The 20,370-nt window shown below is 42.1% G+C and overlaps 1 protein-coding gene across 4 annotated transcripts in view; it reads left to right on the top strand.

Moving 5' to 3' along the window:
* Positions 1–20,370, top strand: part of NF1 (neurofibromin 1) — a 317,171-nt gene that overhangs the window by 169,168 nt on the left and 127,633 nt on the right. For 3 of the 4 annotated variants that reach the window (XM_040336666.1, XM_040336665.1, XM_040336669.1), the window contains exons 30-35: positions 974–1,036; positions 7,495–7,653; positions 9,019–9,116; positions 12,115–12,261; positions 13,880–14,026; positions 14,113–14,223. In XM_040336666.1, the coding sequence (XP_040192600.1) occupies positions 974–1,036; positions 7,495–7,653; positions 9,019–9,116; positions 12,115–12,261; positions 13,880–14,026; positions 14,113–14,223 (725 nt within the window). The remainder of the gene's footprint in view (positions 1–973; positions 1,037–7,494; positions 7,654–9,018; positions 9,117–12,114; positions 12,262–13,879; positions 14,027–14,112; positions 14,224–20,370) is intronic. The other variant, XM_040336668.1, reaches the window with a different exon arrangement.

The raw sequence follows: 20,370 nt of genomic DNA, 5'->3' as shown, positions 1-20,370 counted from the left end.
AAAAGGATGCCAATTTTGTTTGGGAGCCACGTCGCACGACCACGTAATTGTCAGTTAAAACGATGCAGTGCCGAATCACAAAAAGTGGCCCGGTCATTGACCAGCAATATGGTCCGGGGCTTAAGTGGTTAAACAATGTGCATTTACAGCACATTTAACAGTGCCCATATTCCAAACTCTGTATAGGAATTTCAAACCATGTCATGTCCTTTTGTCAGGCCTCCTGTGTCCTAGGACCACAATTGCCCCTCTCGTGTAACAAGACATATTGGGGCATTAGTGAAAAGAAAATCCCACAAAACACAGGGTTTACTGTAAAACTACATCTGTAATATACATGATAGTGGGCTGAAAATTAAGACTGAGGTTGAGGTGTTAAAATTTTTAAGATTTTGTTCTTTGCAATTTCAGCCTGAGTATTATACCTATCTTTGTACATTTTTAGGTAGCACCAACAAAAGTTTAACTCTAACTTTGTTGCCAGTTTGTAATTTGTTTCCTTAAAAAGAATTGCACCATTGTAGATATTCTCTGGAATCCAGCTACGAGGCAACATTTCTGTTGGGGCACTTTTCTGTTGGGGCTCTTTATGTTGCAATTTGGGCATTTTTTTTCCACCTGTTATAATTTTTCTTTTGGGATGTTGCTGGAACATAATGGTACAAAAATTTAATTATGCACATCACTTAGACTATGGTTGTAGAGTAAATTGGTATATTTCAAGGTAAACCATCTGAATTTGGTTTGTTTATTGACTTGAAAAAAGAGAATTTCCAGAAATAGTAGAATTGATTGCAATTGTGTAATAGCATGATGTGTTTGTTTTTTTGTTTTTTCCATTACTGTGTGTTACATTCTGCTCCGTAAAACATTTTGAGAGACCACATTGTGTTTTTGCTTTTAATTTTCTTTTATTTATTTTGCTTTGTGTAGTTGGTGTTGTGACTTGTTTGTGCTCATCTCTGTCCTGTAGGCAACATGCCATTCCCTACTGAATAAAGCTACAGTAAAAGAAAAAAAGGAAAACAAAAAATCAGTAAGTTTGTAGAACTTTCTCTTAGCCATTTTCTTCCCCAACACAACAAAAAAATTGACCTCTGGAACAAAAAAATAAAGCTTAACAGTTTTCGTTATGTTTTATTTGTTAAAGCATCTTCACTCCAGTCCTTCACTGTCAAAATCATTCTACTAATTCTGGCTCAGAAAGCTTTCATTTCAATTAACACACTGAAATTCTTTTGTTTTGCTCCTTCTCTGTGTGACTGACTGATACATAGGAAAGGAATATGGTTTTGGCTTTACAGCTTGAATATTGTTGACGATATATAATGTGGGGGTTGTTTGTATACTTTTCTACACATTACGGTGTGCTCATCTGCTGCTTTCTAGATGCTTGGGGGTGCATAGCTCATTCTTTTCTGGAAAAAATGGGTCTTTCTCCTACAAACTGTAAATGAAAATGATGTGCCATATAAATTGTTTTCAATTTTCCATTGGCTTAGCTTTAGACCTTTTGCTAGCCCAAATTCTACAGCATAAGGTAAGGCGAAGTACTGTTATGTTTTTCTCCTTGCATAATTACAGTAATTTCTGTTTTGGTAGCAAATAAACAAACCTTTTTCCTTTTTACTTTCCTTTGATCTGTTAAAACTACCTTTTTGAAAGCATGTTCTGTTTTTTAGTTTTCATTAAGTGGCACAAAAAAAGTTGATCTAGTCAGATCCAAGGCTGGCTACATTGCTCCTTCATTGATGGTGTAGGAGCCAGTATAGCCAAACTAAGACAGGAAGTGTTACTGTCAGAATTACCAGAAACTAAAAGCTAAATGAAAACTACTGCTGTAACCACATCCAAGGATTGGTAAGCTGCATTATTATTTTTTTTTGGTTTGAGATACGTTTTAGCCTTTTGTGCTGTAGAGATCTGGCAGCGAGAGTGGTTTAGTAGTACAGAAAAAGACACTGGACAGGACTGACTCCTCTTATTCCACAATAATGCTGTGTGTTGTCAAGCCACAACAGGATTTAATGAACGTCCGAAAACAAAAAAATGAAAATGTGCAGGCTAACAACTATTTAAGTCCATGAACTGTATGCCACTTTCAGAATCACTGCCATTTGTGTATTTAGGGTTTCAGTGATGCTGGATAGTATAGCTCTCTATACCTATGACACTTCCACAGGTGGACTGCGGCTCTTATGCACAGATCCTGTACTGTTATTTATCCCCCTCAATTTGTATTTTGTGAATGGTTTCCATAATACATTGTGTCCTCTGAAGAGACAAAGCAAGAAGAGGGACAGACTGTATGGCTTTTTATGTATGAGAACTGAAGCTCTCCTGTTGCAGTGTTGGAAATATAGTGATGGCTATACTAACCAGCATTAGCCACTCTCCAAATATACAAACCGTGATCCTGGAGCTAACATACACCTCATAAATCTTGGCTACTATTTACTTGACACGTTTTCAAGAGCTGTTCTTTAAAAGAGAAGTTTGGAAATGCAGAAAGAAAAAAAAAAATTATGCTGCCACACCAATCCCAGTTGCAGCTGTCCCCCATCAGCTTTACCCAGAGAACTCAAGGATCAAACACAGCTGATTGCTTCGCTCCCCCCCCCCCCCCCCCCGCTCTGAGCAGAGAGCGGTGACTGACAGTCACTGGTTCTCTGCTCTGCCCCCGCGCTCACTGAAGCACTGGTTTGTGGAGAGGGTTGGAGGGGCTGGCTCAGCCTCTTAGTGGCAGGTTGCCAGTTTAGACATCTAGGTGGATCCTGACTGTAAAAAAGGAAAACAAATTCGGTAAGTTTGTAGAACTTTCTCTTAGCCATTTTCTTTCCCATCACAACAACAAAAATTGACCTCTGGAACCAAAAATAAAGCTTAACAGTTTTTGTTATGTTTTATTTGTTAAAGCATCTTCACTCCTGTCCTTTACTGTCAAATCATTCTACTAATTCTGACTTGGAAAGCTTTCATTTCAATTAACACCCTGAAATTCTTTTGTTTTGCCCCTCCTCTGTGTGACTGACTGATACATAGGAAAGGAATATGGTTTTGGCTTTACAGCTTGAATATTGTTGACGATATATAATGTGGGGGTTATTCGTATACTTTTTCTACACCTTACGGTGCGCTCATCTGCTGCTTTCTAGATTCTTGGGGGTGCATAGCTCATTCTTTTCTGGAAAAAGGTGTCTTTCTCCTACAAACTGTAAATGAAAATGATGCACCATATACATTTTCAATTTTCCATTGGCTCAGCTTTAGACCTTTGCTAGCCCCAATTCTACAGTATAAGGTAAGACGAGTACTGTTATGTTTTTCTCCTTGCAACTGGGACATATTTTCCCTTAATGCAGGGAATCCATTAAGATAAAAAAAATCTGCCTTTTTATATACACTTCCTCTGTGTCCTTTGATATAAGCAGAGAAAACGATTTTCCAGGTAAACAAAAAATCCTAATATTGCCATGAGATCTTTGGGAACAGTTCTGAGCTGCATATGATAAAGGCAACAAGGATAAGTGTAATTTTATACCAGGACAACTGCTGTTTTCCTTATGTTTTGATTTTTCATGTATTTGCGAAAGTGTAAAATCAAATGCGTTTCGCCTTTTTGTAGTTTTGTGTAACTTTTTAGAGTATTTGCAAAATGTACAAAGTTCTAAGTTTAGACGTATTATGCTTTTTAGCAAGCATAATATCCTCACCAATAATTGAATGTGGTTTCTATGTTGTGTTTTTAAAAGGGCAGTGTAGTACCCACAAGAGATTAACCAGAGATGTCGGTTTTTACTCACTGGTGTAAGGTTGTTTACACCTGTCAGATCATTGCGTTTATAAGGAATGTTTTTTTTTTTCAACAATTACAATAAGGACCCTTTTTACTTTTTTACTACGATTTTGCATTTTTTCATGTGTTTATCATCACACTAATGTCAATAATATGTAAAGTAGGTAAAATTTAGCAGTGACTTAACTATGCGATATAACCACAGTTGTTGCGATGTAAAAAAAAAAAAAGCCACGCTTATTACACAATAGTGTGAATGACCAAAACATTCAATGAATCATAACGGCATATTGTGAAAATAGAATTGATTTGAAAGGTGCAGCCTTCAAAGCGGTCAACCTGCTTATTGCTTGATTTTTTGTGTGTGTTTTACTTTGCTACAATGTAAAGTAGTGAGAGTACAGATTGTGTAAATTTGCTGTCCCCTCAAAATAACTCAACACACCGCTATTAATGTCTAAACTGCTGGCAACAAAAGTGAGTACACCCCTAAGTGAAAATGTCCAAATTTGGCCCAAAGTGTCAATATTTTGTGGGGCCACCATTATTTTCCAGCACTACCTTAACCCTCTTGGGCATGGAGTTCACCAGAGCTTCACAGGTTGCCACTGGAGTCCTCTTCCATGACAACATCACAGAGCTGGTGGATGTTAGAGACCTTGCGCTCCTCCACCTTACATTTGAGGATGCCCCACAGATGCTTAATAGGGTTTAGGTCTGGAGACATGGTTGGCCAGTCCATCACCTTTAACCTCGGCTTGTTAAGCAAGGCAGTGATCATCTTGAAGGTTTTTCTGGGGACATTATGTTGGAATAATGCCCTGCGAACCAGTCTCCGAAGGGAGGGGGAATCATGCTCTGCTTCAGTATGTTGCAGTAAATGTTGGCATTCATGGCTCATCAGACCACAGGACATGGTTCCAGTAATCCATGTCCTTAGTCTGCTTGTCTTCAGCAAACTGGTTACAGGCTTTCTTGTGCATCAGCTTTAGAAGAGGCTTCCCTCTGGGACAACAGCCATGCAGACCACTTTGATGCAGTTTGCGGCGTATGGTCTGAACACTGACAGTCTGATGTGCACTCAACTTCTTTTGTCACCATGGCAGGGCCTGTTCTGAGTTGAACCTGTCCTGTTAAACCGCTGTATGGTCTTGGCCACTGTGCTGCAGCTCCATTTCAGGGTCTTGGCAATCTTCTTATAGACTAGTCTCATTTTATATAGCTCAAGAATTCTCTTTTTCAGGTCCTCTAATTTCTTTGCCATGAGGTGGCAATTTGAACTTCCAGTGACCAGTATGTGAGAGTGATAACACCAAATTTAACATGCCTGCTCCCCATTTACACCTGAGACCTTGTAACACTGAGTCACATGACAATGGGGAGGGAAAATTGCTAATTAGGCCCAATTTGGACTTTTTCGCTTAGGGATGTACTCACTTTTGTTGCCAGCGGTTTAGACGTTAATGGCTGTTATTTTGAGGGGACAAATTTACACTGTTATACAAGCTGAACAATCACTACTTTGCTACTTTGTAGCAAAGTCATTTATCAAATGTAAAGATAGCGTGCTACATTTTTATAAATATTTTACTCTATGTCTTATTTTCGGGGGATGCCTTATTTTTATTAAGCAGCAGCTTTACTGGTGGTTGTGGGGGGGCGAGAGACCCATAGACTGTTGCTGGGGGAGAGAAACCCACACTGCTGAGTAAAACGGGAGCCACAGCTTTACTTCTTCCCCTGAGGATACACCATACCTAAAGCGGAGCGTCCTGCTCCTCACTTCACTGAGGAGACTTGTACTTTCTATTTCTCCCTCTATGCCTCAGCTTGCAGCACGCACAGAATCACTGTCTTATTTTCGGGGTATGGCTTATGAGGATAATTTTTTTCCCCCCCATTTGTGATGAATGTGAGAGATGGGGATATCTGATTTAAGAAGACTTTACTGTGCTTAGGTTTATTAAATGACTTATTGACAAATGATCCCACATGTTATAGAAAAAAAGATTCAACTTCTGATGTTAAAGCAGAACTCTCCCATTTTTTTTTTTTTTTTTTACCGTACACGGTATGATGGTTACAGCCTCATAAATGCAAAGCATTTTAATATAAATTAATATACTTTATTGCATTTAATGTAAATGGGGGACTAAAAAAAAATATATATAAATGGGGGACCACCGCTGCCGCAGGTCTGTCCGACCAGTGTAGAGCATGGGTTATCAGAAATCACTTGTATGACCTGGGGATCTCCCGCTGTGTAAGGTATTGTATATGAGAACACTGATCGCTGATGTCCCGCCGGTATTGTGATTGACAGCGCACTATTCCAATACCGACGAGCGGTGGGACATCAGCGATCAGTGTTATTATATACAATACCTGACAGAGCGGGAGATCCCTGCTCTGTCATACAAGTGATTTCTGATAATCCCCGCTCTGCACTGAGATAACGGGGGAGGCAGTGCGGCAGGGATGGAGTGGAGGGGCTGTGACTGGCAGAAGCAGAGGAGGACACCACCTCCATGGGCACGACAGACCAGGGGCTGTGAGACCCATTCCGCCCACAACGTTTGCTTCCTCCTGCTTGCTTTCAGGGGACTACATCTGGGAGTGTCAGACCGCTGGCTGAGGATACAGGAGGACTAGCAGCCAGCGGTCTTGCCAACAGGAAGTCACCAGGCAATAAAGTTTTTTTTCAGCATGTTCAGCAGCCTATTGCAGAGGAACTACAGAGCTCAGAAGAACATGGGTGACATAGTTGGCGAAGGTAGGAGATCAGCAACAAGGACATGTAAAAGGAAAAAAAATTGGCCAGGAGTACTGCTTTAAAGTTGGAATTGTGTGAATGAGATGGCTTTCCATGTTTCAGGATTGATAGTAATAAAATAATGATCCTTTTGTGTGAATGCAACACATGAACTGTTAAGTAAACAATGGCCCTACCTGTCCAACTATTAACAGAATTTGAAACCAAACTCTACAAAGCTTTTTTCTTTTCCTGTTTTTTGCTGTAGGGGGGTTGTGTGTAACCTTGACTTTAAGGCCTGCAGTTTTCTCTAGGCCACTGTCATTGCTCTGCAGTGTTTTCGGTGACAAGAGACTTTACACTAATCTAAACAATTTTCTAGTCCTCCATGCAGGTATTGGTGGTGTATTTATATAGTATTGACTAGTATTTTAATCCTGCCTGAATCAAAATCATTTTTTGTTTCAAGTTGCAACTAAAAATTCTAAATTAAGCTGATCTGGCAGCTAGTAATAAGCCTAACAGGTCGGTTGTGGAATGGATTCTGCTCAGTTTAGAGAACGGTGTACAAGGTTTGTGAGCTTTCTTCATGATCGGTTTGGAAAAATGTAATTACCATTTTGGGAAATATTCTGTGGACAAGTATATGTCTCTTTTGCCATCCTATGTTTTAATGAAGGCCTCCTTGGTGGGACAGTATCTAGATAGGCCTACTAGGTAGCTAGTTAAACAGTGTTTCTTTTTTGGTGTCATACAGTTAATCCGCTTATTAACAGCTCAGTTACTTTGTATATGCTCCTCACCCACTGTCTCCTTTGATCTATTTTCATTTCCTAAAATGTATCGCCGTATATTGATTTGTATTAAAAGTATATCAGATACTCTTTTAGTTTTTTTCTTTTCTTTTACCACCTTAAACACACTGTGTTTTTGTTGTGTTTTACAGGTTGTGAGCCAGAGGTTTCCCCAGAACAGCATCGGTGCAGTTGGAAGTGCTATGTTTCTCAGGTTCATTAACCCGGCCATTGTGTCTCCCTATGAAGCAGGGATATTGGATAAGAAGCCACCAGCCAGAATTGAACGTGGCTTAAAGTTAATGTCTAAGGTAACTTACTGCCTAGTTCAGGGGGCTACACATTCTAGCATGTTCCTTTTTTTTTATTTTCCTCTTGGCAGTACTAAAATATCTGTCTTCTAGTGCTGTCTGTATCCTAAAGTGCACAGGCCTAAACATGGAAATCAAAAATCTTTTTTTTTTTTTAAAGTGTGGGTTCACTTTTGCTGTCAGATTTGAGAAGAAAACTTCTTATTTGTCTCTTATGTGTTCCCATTCGCACAGCATACTTAAAAATATTTGTAAATAGTTCATACCTTTTTCTAGTTACTTTGGAGTGGGCCTTTGGACAGTCAGCAAGCTACTCTGGACAATTTCAAAGTGAAAGTAGAGGGATAAAATGGAGACATACAATAATGCTTTGAGATCTATAACCCTTTCTTGGGAAAGAGAGTCTAAAGCAGGGGTCTCCAAACTATGGCCCTCCCAGTTGTTCAGGAACTACAATTCCCATCATGCCTAGTCGGGGTCTGTGAATGTCGGCATTTTACAATGCCTGTTGTGATGTGTAGTTCCGCAACAGCTGGAGGTCTGATTACAACTGATAATGAGCTCCGCCTGCACGGTACGAGCAGGGTTAATTATGGTAACCGTTAATTACTCTGTCCTCTCAACAATATATAGCAGGGGTATATGTTTTCAAAGAAAGTGTCTAAAATATTTTAGGTTATTCTATGTGAACGTAAGCATGTTAGAAATATGAAGTAGTTATCATCATGTGGCTGCAAAAATGCTAAAGTACACTTTTAATATCAATTTCTAACAAGAGGCCACTTTTTCAGGAAAGGTATTACAGGCATACCCCACTTTTAAGTACACAATGGGACCAGAGCATGTATGTAAAATGAAAATGTACTTCAAGTGAAGCAATATATTTTTCACTTCTAGGGTGTCGGGGCTGTAGTGTGGGGTTACAGTACTGTACAGTTGAACACTAGAGAATTGCACAGATGCTAGGCTGTAACAGCTGACCACACCAGTGGAAATCAAGTTCTCTTATTCTGTGCACATTCCACGGCAGTAACTGTGACAGCTGTAGATAGTGTTATCTTGGCATATAGCCGACTCAGTTAGTTGAGCATGTTTCCAAGTAGCAGGAAATCTGAACAATTCGTTCACGGATTACTCAGCTGCAGCTTGGGAGCCACTTTACATACACTCGCAGGTATGTCCGTACTCTCGAGTATACGCAAAGTGAGTGTTCGTAAAGTGCATGGGCACTGATAGCTCGGCACCTTTGGAGGTAAGTACAGTGTGTAGGGTGTTCACATTTTTTTTTCAGTAATAATGAACTAACCCTTTAAATATTGATGAAATTTCAGTGCAAATAATTTCATGTTTAAATTATGTTGTTAGATTCTCCAGAGCATTGCCAACCATGTCTTGTTTACAAAAGAGGAGCATATGCGACCTTTTAATGAATTTGTTAAGAACAACTTTGATGCTGCACGAAGGTAAGAAAAGATATCTGTTCTTATATTTTTAAAAATGTAGCGCTCCTAATAAGACATTATAACGTAACATGAGATTGCACCAAAGTTGATAACACAATTAAAAAGTCTGTTAGTCCACATGCTGTGACTGGTGAGTGATATGAAATATACAGGTATAGCCTGGAAAAAGATCCTCCACCTCTTACCGGGTGGTTTTGACCACCTAATTAAAAGCAGTCAAAACAGTTATGCTTCAAAGAGGGTAATACTTCTCAGAGGATACCAACTCTGGATTCCTCCGCATAAAGACATCCCAATGACTCGAGACAGTGAATCTCATTACTGCAGTGTTCTGATACATTTCACATGTGGTGTTTGGCTTCTCTGTACTTGTTAATATCAATTTGACAACGACTCATATTAACTTCATGCTAAACCCTTGTCTTTACTGTACCCTACTGTTTCTATGCAGCTTAGGCTTTGCAAAGTGTGCTTTCTTGTAATTTTTTATGGCATGTAGACACTGTTCTACCTAATTGAAGTGCTGTTGCTGCATTCCTGGTCTCCCCATTGTTCTGCATTTTATTTTAGAATTAATAAACTTTTTCATCTTGGTTATTCCAGTCCTTGTTTTAAAATTAACATTTTAAGTTCAGCTTCAATGTCCATCGAAATCTGCTAGTGCATCTCACACAATCCCAAATTGACACTGTTTTTCATGGTTGTCTCCATTGCTCCTCCATCTAGAGTGAAGGCTCAGGCATTAAAGCGGAGGTTCACCCGTATATATGACTTTTTCCCCTTAGATTCCTGCTTGTTTTGTCTAGGGGAATCGGCTAGTTGTTTTAAAATATGAGCCGTACTTACGGTTTACGAGATGCATCTTCTCCGTCGCTTCCGGGTATGGGCTGCGGGACTGGGCGTTCCTATTTTGATTGACAGTCTTCCGAGAGGCTTCCGACGGTCGCATCCATCGCGTCACGATTTTCCGAAAGAAGCCGAACGTCGGTGCGCAGTATAGAGCCGCACCGACGTTCGGCTTCTTTCGGCTACTAGTGGCACGATGGATGCGACAGTCGGAAACCTCTCGGAAGACTGTCAATCAAGAAGGAACGCCCGCTCCCGAAGACACCATACCCGGAAGCGACGGAGAAGATGCATCTCGAAAACGGGTAAGTACTGCTCATATTTTAAAACAACTAGCCGATTCCCCTAGACAAAACGAGCAGGAATCTAAGGGGAAAAGGTCAAAAAATAAATAAATGGGTGAACTCCCGCTTTAAGTGTTACTAGCTGGATTGGCAAGTGAAAATAAGGCCTCAAAGAGGAACTTTCACTTGCCTTGGCCCCAGCGATGCGGCGTCCCAGAGATCCCAGTCCTACCACTGACGTATTTGGCTGGCTGGTTTCCAAGTCTTGACCGCAGGCCGCTCTCATTGGCTAAGCGGGGATAACGTCACTGCTGCACATTTTGTGGGAGCTTAGTCAGATTCGGCATTGCTGAAAATGGGGTCTTTTGGGTTGTTTCTGTGCTTATTAAAGTTCATTTTACTTAGCATTGCCTTATAACAGAAGGTATTTACACATTCTCACTTTTATAGTTAAGTGGGTGGAGTCATGCAAATTTCCTTTTTCCTGTCTTTACCAACCAGTGTATTCAGAACTGCTTAATGTACAGCACATATATAACATCACTTGCAGTGCTTAATTTTTTTTCTTCCAAAGTAAAATCCTTACATGCTTAAATTTTTTACGTTTTGGGTAGAGTGGAAAGGGATTAGAACACCTGTCAGTTTTTTTTATTGTGGTCTGTGCTTCTGATTAAACCTTTGTTTTGTTTTCTGTTATCACTAAAAGTAAAACAATCCCTTGGAAGATATCCCATATCTTCCAATGAAGACATTCATTCTGGTGACCTGGGGGTAAATCTCCAATAGGACCAGATTGTAAAAATGGGACACAGATTGTAAAAAAAAGTTTAAGGAATTATAACCCTCCCTAAGGGCTCTTTCACACGGGGCGGATCAACAATGACCCGCCTCCGTGTGTTCGTACAGCTCAGCGGGGATCCTCCGTAAATTCCCCGCTGAGCTGGCAGCTGACAGGGCGGTCCCCGCACACTTCGCAGGGACTGCCCTGTCTTTCCTGCTCTCCCCTATGGGGAATCGGATGAACACGGACCGTATATCTGTGTTCATCCGATCCGATCCGGCAGACGGAAGAAAAATAGGGTTTTCTTCCGTCCGAAAATGTGGATCTTTGCGGAGGCGAAAAAATTATGGGTGTCAGCGGATGGTCATCCGCTGACACCCGTAATCACATAGGAACCCATGTATGTCCCGTTTTCATCCGCAACGGACGGATGAAAATGCGAACATACGGTCCGTATGTGTGAAAGGGCCCTAACTCTTGAAATGTTGTTCTAGTATGCAATTTCATAATTCTCAGTACACATAGCAACAACCTCCTTGTGCCTGCCATGTGTCATCTCCAACTGTAGGTGAACATGGTGATTCAAGAAAGTGGATTCTCCAACCCTAGAAAGCCTCCAGTATTGGTTGACTTGTGCAGCATGCTTTTTTTTCTGCTTACATCAGAACTAATGATATGATTGCTTTTTTATTGCTGTAAGTGTGTCTTTAGTTCCACTTTGTTTTATGTATCCCCATTTACAATATACAAAGCATTGTGTGATTGGGAAGCAGAGGAGAGAGGTGGTGGACAGAGCTGCTGCTGTATGAGAAGACTGTGTGTCTCCTATCAGCACCTGGAGTGTAGCGATGGCAATGCCAAGTAAAAATGTAACTTCCAAAGAGAAGCCCCATGATGCTATTCGCTTCATTGTGCTTAACACATCGTAAGCCAGCAGATTTTAAAAAGTGTCGGAGTTTTTGGAATTTAACAGCTTTCATTGTTCCCTACTGAATGGCTAAAAACAAAAAAATGTTTAAGCTATAAGAATTTAGCGCAAAAAAAGCTCTAATCAAAAACGTTGGTATTTTACCCCATAATTTCCTAGGTTCTTCTTTGACATTGCAAATAATTGTCCTCCGAGTGACACTGTTAACCACAGCCTCTCCTTTATTACTGATGGAAATGTTCTTGCCTTACATCGGTTGCTTTGGAACAACCAGGAGAAGATTGGACAGTATCTATCCAGTAACAGGTGAAGATTAAAATTGGCTTTTTTCTAGTATCTAATTTTACAGTGTGTATACATTTTGTTCTTCCACATACTCAGAACAACATTCTGATATTAAATGTAGGAAGCATCTGATATGAACTCTACTGCATGGACCTTATACAAAGGATTATATGTTGCAGTCCTAAGGATTGAAGGTCATTTCTCCAGCAATATTTTCATGTATCCACTGTTGCAAAAAATTACTGGCTTTTCTATAGTTTCAAACCGGAACAGATATTGTATAGAAATTGTTTTTGGCCAGCGTGTATATTTGGTCTTGGCCATGCATATTTGCTGTGAGAAGCTGTTCTTCAATAACTGACTGCATGGACAGATGCTTGTCGTCCTGCTAATAAACTTTCCATCTCTAATCTCTCCTTATGGGTAACTTGATAAAAAACTTAACATAATCATCACCTTTTTAGTCTTGGTTTAACTCCGCAGAATGCTTCTTTATGTGAGATAATGTTATTGTGCAATAAACACACCTTTCCATATATGTATTTAGAACAGCCCTTCCATGTAGGGATCTGTGCCCATAGTGTGGATCGGGCATTCAAGCTCTTCCAGTTTGTGTTTCTTTTTTTTATGAAGCTGTTTGTAAAGGTTAAAATCATTTTTTTTTTGCTTTTCACCTCAATCTTTTTATTTCTAGAAATCCAAAGTGGTTTGCCTCTTTTCTTTACAATTTCATGAAGAATTTAAAATGTATTTAAAGTTTTTGTCAATTTATGAATTAACATTTTAAGATGAGGCTTTGCACAGTACACTACCATGCTGTGTAGTAGTAAGAGTGGGAACTTTGGTACCAACAGTACTAATGCTCTCAGGCCTGGATATAGGGAAAATCCCAACATCTCCTCTCTTCCACTTGACATTTTTTTTTTAACTTTACACAGATAGAAATACTAACAGCATTAAATTTCATGTGAAATCTTGCAAAATTAAATGTCAGTTTAGTATTTTGTAAACCGTGTGTGAGGAGTTGGAGAAGTCCAGCCTGAGCTTTTTAGGCTGGGCTTCTTTATGGGTCACAGGAATGCAATTTGTTTTGCACTCCTGTGACCCGTTTTCAGAGGAGAGTGGTCTGAAGTCCGCTCTCTGACGTCACTGCCATCAGTCGGGGCACTCGTCATCACGACTTCCAAGTCGGAATCCGCCAGCTGCCTTGATTGATGGCAGTCTCAGCAAGCCACTGAGACAGCCACTCCCCGCCCCTCCACGGCTCAGCGCTCCAATGAGGGCAGAGAAGTAGAGCAGAAGCGATACTGACTGTCAGCATCGCTCTGCTCGGGGAGGAGCGAGACCTGAGCCATCAGCGGTGTTGAGTGGCTCGGTTCTTAGTGCAGAGACGCCAGGGGACAGATGCAGCATCAATCTGCATCCACTGAGGTAATTTCTTTTTTCTTTTTAAAACCTACTTCTCTTTTAAATGTATCTGAATAAAATCTTATTGAGTCTTCTGTTTCATTGACTGCTCTTTATAAGTAAAAAAAAAAAATGCAAAATGTAGTATGAATTTTAGTATGTGCAATTGAAATGGACTGGTTAGGCTTTATTATTTGAAACTTGAGTAAAGTCTATTGTTTTTATTCTTAAGGGACCACAAAGCTGTTGGAAGAAGACCATTTGATAAAATGGCAACTTTACTCGCTTATCTTGGGCCTCCAGAGCACAAGCCTGTGGCAGACACCCATTGGTCAAGTCTGAATCTCACAAGTTCCAAGTTCGAAGAATTTATGACTAGGTAATTACAGAATCTTCCTAGAGATGTCTGCCATGTTTCTTTTGTTCGAACTAATAGATATATACTCCTCCCAATTTGTTCTATAGGCATCAGGTACACGAAAAAGAAGAATTTAAAGCATTAAAAACTCTAAATATATTCTACCAAGCAGGGACATCAAAAGCTGGAAATCCTGTTTTCTACTACATTGCAAGACGGTAAGTTGTACTTGCTATATGTTGTCCAAATACAACAGTCATTTTTGTTCTTGCTTTGTGGAGGTTTATTTTCATCTAACATAATTTATTCTAAATTATATATCAAACTGATGTATATCAAAATCTGTGTTTCAGTTAAAATGTCAGTAAATGTTGGGCTTTTTGGGATCTGCAGTAGTGATTAAAGTGGATGTAAACCCTCCATACACCCAGTGAAGTGAACAGCCTCAGATGATACACAGGGATGAATCAAATCTCCCTACATAGATTTTACATGTATATCTGCTTTCTGTCTGTCTTCACATTTATATACAGTTTAGAAAGTTGAGATTGTGTTAGATTTTCTCTTCCTGTTTAACACAGTGTGCAATGTCTGGGCATACAGCCAAGATGGCTAAAATTGCTGATTGGAGGAAAGGCACACACCCCCTCTCATCATAGGCAGACTCTCTCAGAGGTGTTTTGTAACAGGGCCAGCTCCCTGCTAATCTATTTTAGCAACCTCCCCTGACAGAAATTTCAGGCTGCTTTTATCTGATGTCCTAGAATTTGTCACGAGTTATCAGGCTGATAAGAGGAATGGTTCAGGAAAGAGCTACAGGACATGGCTCTTTGAAGAGAAATAATGAAATATTGCAGATATGTGCCCAGCTCATATTTCATGAATTGGGTTTACATCCACTTTTAAGGAGTGCTTTTGTTTTTTTTATGAAAAGTAATCTTACAGTACATGTACACAGGATGTTTTTACAACCTCTCCTGAATGGTTTAACTTGACAGATGGGAACAGATGTTTAAAATTTCCATCTTGTCGCGTTTTAATGTGTTAATCTGTGTTTTGCTGCCTTTGTGCTTTTGGAAGCCTTAAAAAATATATATATATATATATATATATATATATATATATATATATATATATATATATATATATATATATATATATATATAATTTCAAATAGGCAACAATTTAAAAACGCCTGTAAAGGAAACGCGAGTTACCGCATTTACAAGCTGTTACGGGCATTTGGCATTTCGTATAGCTTTGAACATCCTTCTAAACTCAACTGCCTATAAATGAACCTGTGTACATGTACTGATAAGATAACATAAAGGAGAGTTCAGGGGCAGCTTAAAAAAATGCCCAACTTCGAAATGTCCGTTTACCCGCAGCAGTGTACATGAGGTAAAAGTGTAGCGTTTAAATTTCACTGTACAAACACTATCAGAATCACTAGCAGATCTGAGTAGGTTCCAGTCATGGCAAAGGAGGAGAGTCACTAAGTAGTGTAGCCAAGGTCAGGATAAAAGCGCCATTATAACAATAAAAGCAGTGCAGCGCAACCTAAATGTAAATATAAACGCTAATATATAATGTCCATGAGAAACAGTCCACAAGTGATTGTGAAAAGGCACAATGAAAATTACGGCATGCAATGTGGATCAAATGTGGCCAGAAATCCCTCCACCGCACACAGAGTGGCCTCTCACCTCACTGATTCGACCTATAATAGGTCACATGGCATGCAACTCATTCACAGTAGAACTACTTAGAACATCCAATCGATCAGCATACCAAAGGTGTCGATCAAGGTCCTGAGCTTTGTCTCCAACATGCATGTGAAACATAAATGAAGACAATCTAGTGCTCTCTGTATAAGCAGTGTTTAATTGTAAGATAAAACAAAAGACGGCACTCAGACGTGTCATCCTACTTCGCGCTGATGAAGTCCCGCCTACGGACGTACCGCGTACGAGGGGAGGAGTGACGACAGACGTCACCCACAGCCATCGCTGTTGCAATTTTCTTTATCGTACATCACGGGACACAGAGCGGCATTCATTACTATATGGGTTATATGGAGTACCTTCAGGTGTAGACACTGGCAATCTCAAACAGGAAATGCCCCTCCCTATATAACCCCCTCCCATAGGAGGAGTACCTCAGTTTTTCCGCCAGTGTCTTAGGTGTTAGTCATGGTTTAGCTTGCCTCCACATCCTTGGGATTAGGTGAGCTAACCGGTTCTGTCCAAAAAAGCCTCAGCGCTAAAGTGGTCAGTAACCGGACCCCAAACCCTTGGGGTATAGCCCATAATGCTTTTCTTTTTAGAGAGCTGGACCCTGGGCCCAGAACTTAGAAACCTTTGGGTGCCTAATGTTTCTGTTGCCAGAGTGCTATATGGGCCCAGGACAGTGGATCCTTCATAGGAACCCAGGGCCTGAAGGTCTAGACATCCCCACCGAGATGGGGGAAGATTGGGCCTCTTGCTTGGCAAAGTCCTGCGGCATGGAGCAGGTAAGTGAGGGGAAAACTTGCGGAACTTGGTTCTTAGCAGGTTTTTTCTGGGGGGTCACAGGGGACATGCCTAAAGTTATGCGCTGCATCTGGCAAACTAGTCACATATCATAAAGATAGGATGGCTCTATATGTATTATTCCCCATAAGATGTGACCTCCCTTGTAGTGTTGGAAAAGCATTGAGTGGGGCCTGTGTGATATAAAAGTATATGTGTGTGTCAGAGAGCTGTGCTTACCTGCAAGCCTCCAGGCGATGCTCCATTCAGTCTTCCTCCTCACGGCCTGCAAAGCAGGCAAAACGCTGACCTCCTCATGGCTGCAGGCTGCAGTTTGCTGGAGCAGAGAGGTCCCTTCCTCCCAACCCCACCCCCCCCCTGTCGGGAGGGGCATTTCCTGTTTGAGATTGCTGGGGGGGAAAGGCGGGTCAGTGGCTTAAGGAAGGGGCGGCCCTTCCTTGTTTGTTCCATATAGCTCATTCAATACTTTGGAACTGAGGAGGAAAGACCAGAACGGCAAGCACGGGGCGCCGAGGACACACAGTGGCCAGAAAGAATATTGCAGTCTTCAGAAAGACTGTTTTCAAGCCTAGGAATAGGCTGTTTCTTTTCCATCTCATAGTTTTTCTTGCAATACTACTCAGGGGGACAGAATGTTTTTTCTTTCCTAGATTTGAAAAAAAAAAAAAAAAGATTTTTTTTTGAAAAAAAAAAAAAAAAAAAAAAAAAAAAAAAAAGTGTCATCTAGGGGAGAGGAAGCATTTTTTATCCCCCAAACAGGTGTTTGGGCATTTAACTATTTATAAGTCCCAGGTACCAATAAGTAGCAGGTGTACCTCGGTATTGTACCATGGCATCAAAAAACAAGGGTACAAGAGGTGGGGATTCCCCCAGAGAGTCTGAGGTCTCGGACAAAGCTATGCCGCTGCTTTCCCCACAGGGAGCCTTGGGGCCATCGGGATCTGGGGCTGGAGCTGACGCGGGTCAGTCCAACCCTAAGATGGTCACGGAGGAGGTATTACTCACCTCTTTAAAAGAGATGCAGAAAAGCATGGGTAAAATGATAGCCGCAGCTATGCGGGGCAGTAAGCGGAATAGATCTCCGTCGCCCGAGCGCGGACCCTCAGAAGAGGAGGTCCTTTCCTCAGGGGAATTGGACGACCTCTTGGACAAGGACCAAGTAGGTTCAGGGATCGAAGATCCGGATACAGAGGAGTCTGGGGCAGTCTCCCTGAGGGAGAGCTGGTGGATTCAAGGATTGTCGGACTTGGTCCATAGGGCATTCAACTTGCCAGTACCAGATCTCCAGGTATCGACGGTTTCAGCTTTGGGCTCACTGAGGGCGCCTCAAAGCAATGCTGTGTTTCCGATCCATCCTCTATTAGAGGGAGTTTTGTTCCAAGATTGGAACAAGCCAGATAAGATCTTCTTACCACCTAAGAAGTTCTCTGTCCTATATCCTATGGAAGAAAAATTTTCCAAAAGATGGGCTACTCCTGCAGTGGACGCAGCCATCTCATGTGTTAACAAATCGTTAACATGCCCTGTAGAAAACATACAGGTGTTCAAGGATCCAGTTGATAAGCGCTTGGAAGCACTACTTAAGAACTCCTTCACTACTGCAGGGGCAGTAGTACAGCCAGCTGTGGCTGCGATTGGGGTCGCTCAAGCATTATCGGATCAATTTAAGCAGATGCTTAAACTTATTCCTGCCCAGCAGGCAGAAGAATTTTCGGATGTCCCTAAGGCCATATGTTTTACGGTAGACGCAATCAAGGATTCTATCCAGCAAGCGTCACGTTTATCGTTATCCCTTATCCATATGAGAAGACTCTTATGGTTAAAAGGCTGGGAGGCTGAGCCCCCATGCAAGAAGCTCCTGGTAGGGTTCCCCTTCCATGGAGGACGACTCTTCGGAGAAGACCTAGATAAATACATTCAGACCATTTCAAACGGCAAGAGTACTCTCTTGCCAACTAAGAAGAAGGTTCAGGGGCCTGCGTTTAAACGACAGTATTCCCCTGGGCAGGGGCCCTCTAATGCCAAGCAGTATCGACGGCCTCCTGCAAAAGCAAACTTCGGCTTCAACAGCAAATCACAAGGACAGGCTGTTAGAGGCAAAAGGCAGTGGTTTCGCAAACCAGCAAAACCAGCCCCCAAGCCAACCTTATGAAGGGGCGCCCCCACCCACGAAGGTGGGGGGAAGGCTGCGACTCTTTTCAGAGATTTGGGAAGCCAGCATTCCCGACGAGTGGGTACGGTCTTCCGTGGCCACAGGCTACAAATTAGATTTCCTAAGGTTTCCTCCTCCTCATTTCCAGGAGTCGAGGATTCCAAACGATCCGCCTCGGATTCCGGCCAGTCCTGGAACAGGGGCTGGGTTTCTACTCCAACCTATTCATCATCCCAAAATCCAATGGAGATGTCAGGCCAATTTTGGACCTAAAAATGGTAAATGCATATCTAAAGATCCGCTCATTTCGGATGGAATCCGTGCGGTCAGCAGCTGCCACACTCCAGAAGGACGACTTCATGGCGTCCATAGACATAAAGGATGCCTACCTTCATGTTCCAATTTATCAGCCACATCAAAGATATCTACGCTTCATGGTGGCTTTGCGTCACTTCCAATTCGTGGCGCTTCCCTTCGGGTTGGCTACGGCCCCCCGGGTGTTCACGAAGGTCCTAGCTCCGATCCTAGCCAAGCTAAGGATCCAAGGGGTCACGATCCTAGCATACCTGGACGACCTCCTAGTCATAGACCACTCGTCTCCCGGCTTGGAGCGAGCAGTGGCCCTCACGGTCCAATACCTCGAGAGGTTCGGCTGGGTCCTAAATTGAGAAAAGTCAGCTTTCCAGCCCACAAGGCTATGGGAGGGCAGTTGGAATATCTCGGCATGAGATTAGACACAGAACAACAAGGAGTGTTCCTACCTCTGAGGAAGGTAAAAGCCATCAAGGAATTAATCCTACTGGTTCTAAGCAAGAAAGAACCGACTATTCGCCTATGTATGAGGTTACTAGGCAAGATGGTGGCCACGTTCGAGGCGGTACCATACGCCCAGAGCCACACTCGCATCCTACAGGCAGCCATCCTGTCAGCATGGAGCAGAAGGCCACAGGCCTTGGATATCCCGTTGCCGCTCTTATCAAGAGTCCGACAAAGTCTGTGTTGGTGGTTAGACCCTCAGAATCTACTGAAGGGGAAGTCTTTCAGCCCAGTGGCTTGGAAGATAGTGACCACAGACGCCAGCCTGACGGGCTGGGGAGCAATTTTGGATGGTTGCACTCGCCAAGGTACTTGGGCAAAGCCAGAGAAGCAGTTGCCCATCAACATCTTGGAGCTCAGAGCTGCTCGACTAGCCCTCAGGGCTTGGACGTCAAAATTGCAGGGGTTCCCGGTGAGAATTCAATCAGACAATGCCACGGTCGTGGCATACATAAATCACCAAGGGGGAACCAGGAGTCAAGCCGCTCAGAGAGAGGTGAGCTTGATTCTCCTATGGGCAGAGGCGCATGTGCCCTGCATATCGGCAATATTCATTCCAGGAGTGGACAACTTTCAGGCGGACTTCTTAAGCCGCCAGACTCTATGGCCGGGGGAATGGTCTCTGCATCCACAAGTCTTTCAAGCACTCTGCCAAAGATGGGGAGTGCCGGACGTGGATATCATGGCATCGAGACTCAACAAGAAACTAGACAGGTTCATATCCCGCTCAAGGGATCCGATGGCCTGCGGAACCGATGCGTTGGTTTGCCCTTGGCATCAGTTCAAACTTCTTTATGCGTTTCCCCCGCTCCAGTTACTACCCCGCCTGCTGCGCAGGATCCGGGTGGAACACATACCAGTCATCC

Source organism: Rana temporaria, chromosome 2, assembly GCF_905171775.1.
Source record: "Rana temporaria chromosome 2, aRanTem1.1, whole genome shotgun sequence".
Taxonomy (NCBI): Eukaryota; Metazoa; Chordata; class Amphibia; order Anura; family Ranidae; genus Rana; species Rana temporaria.
Note: the sequence above shows the minus strand (reverse complement) of the source record. Positions and strands in the feature narration are given on the sequence as shown.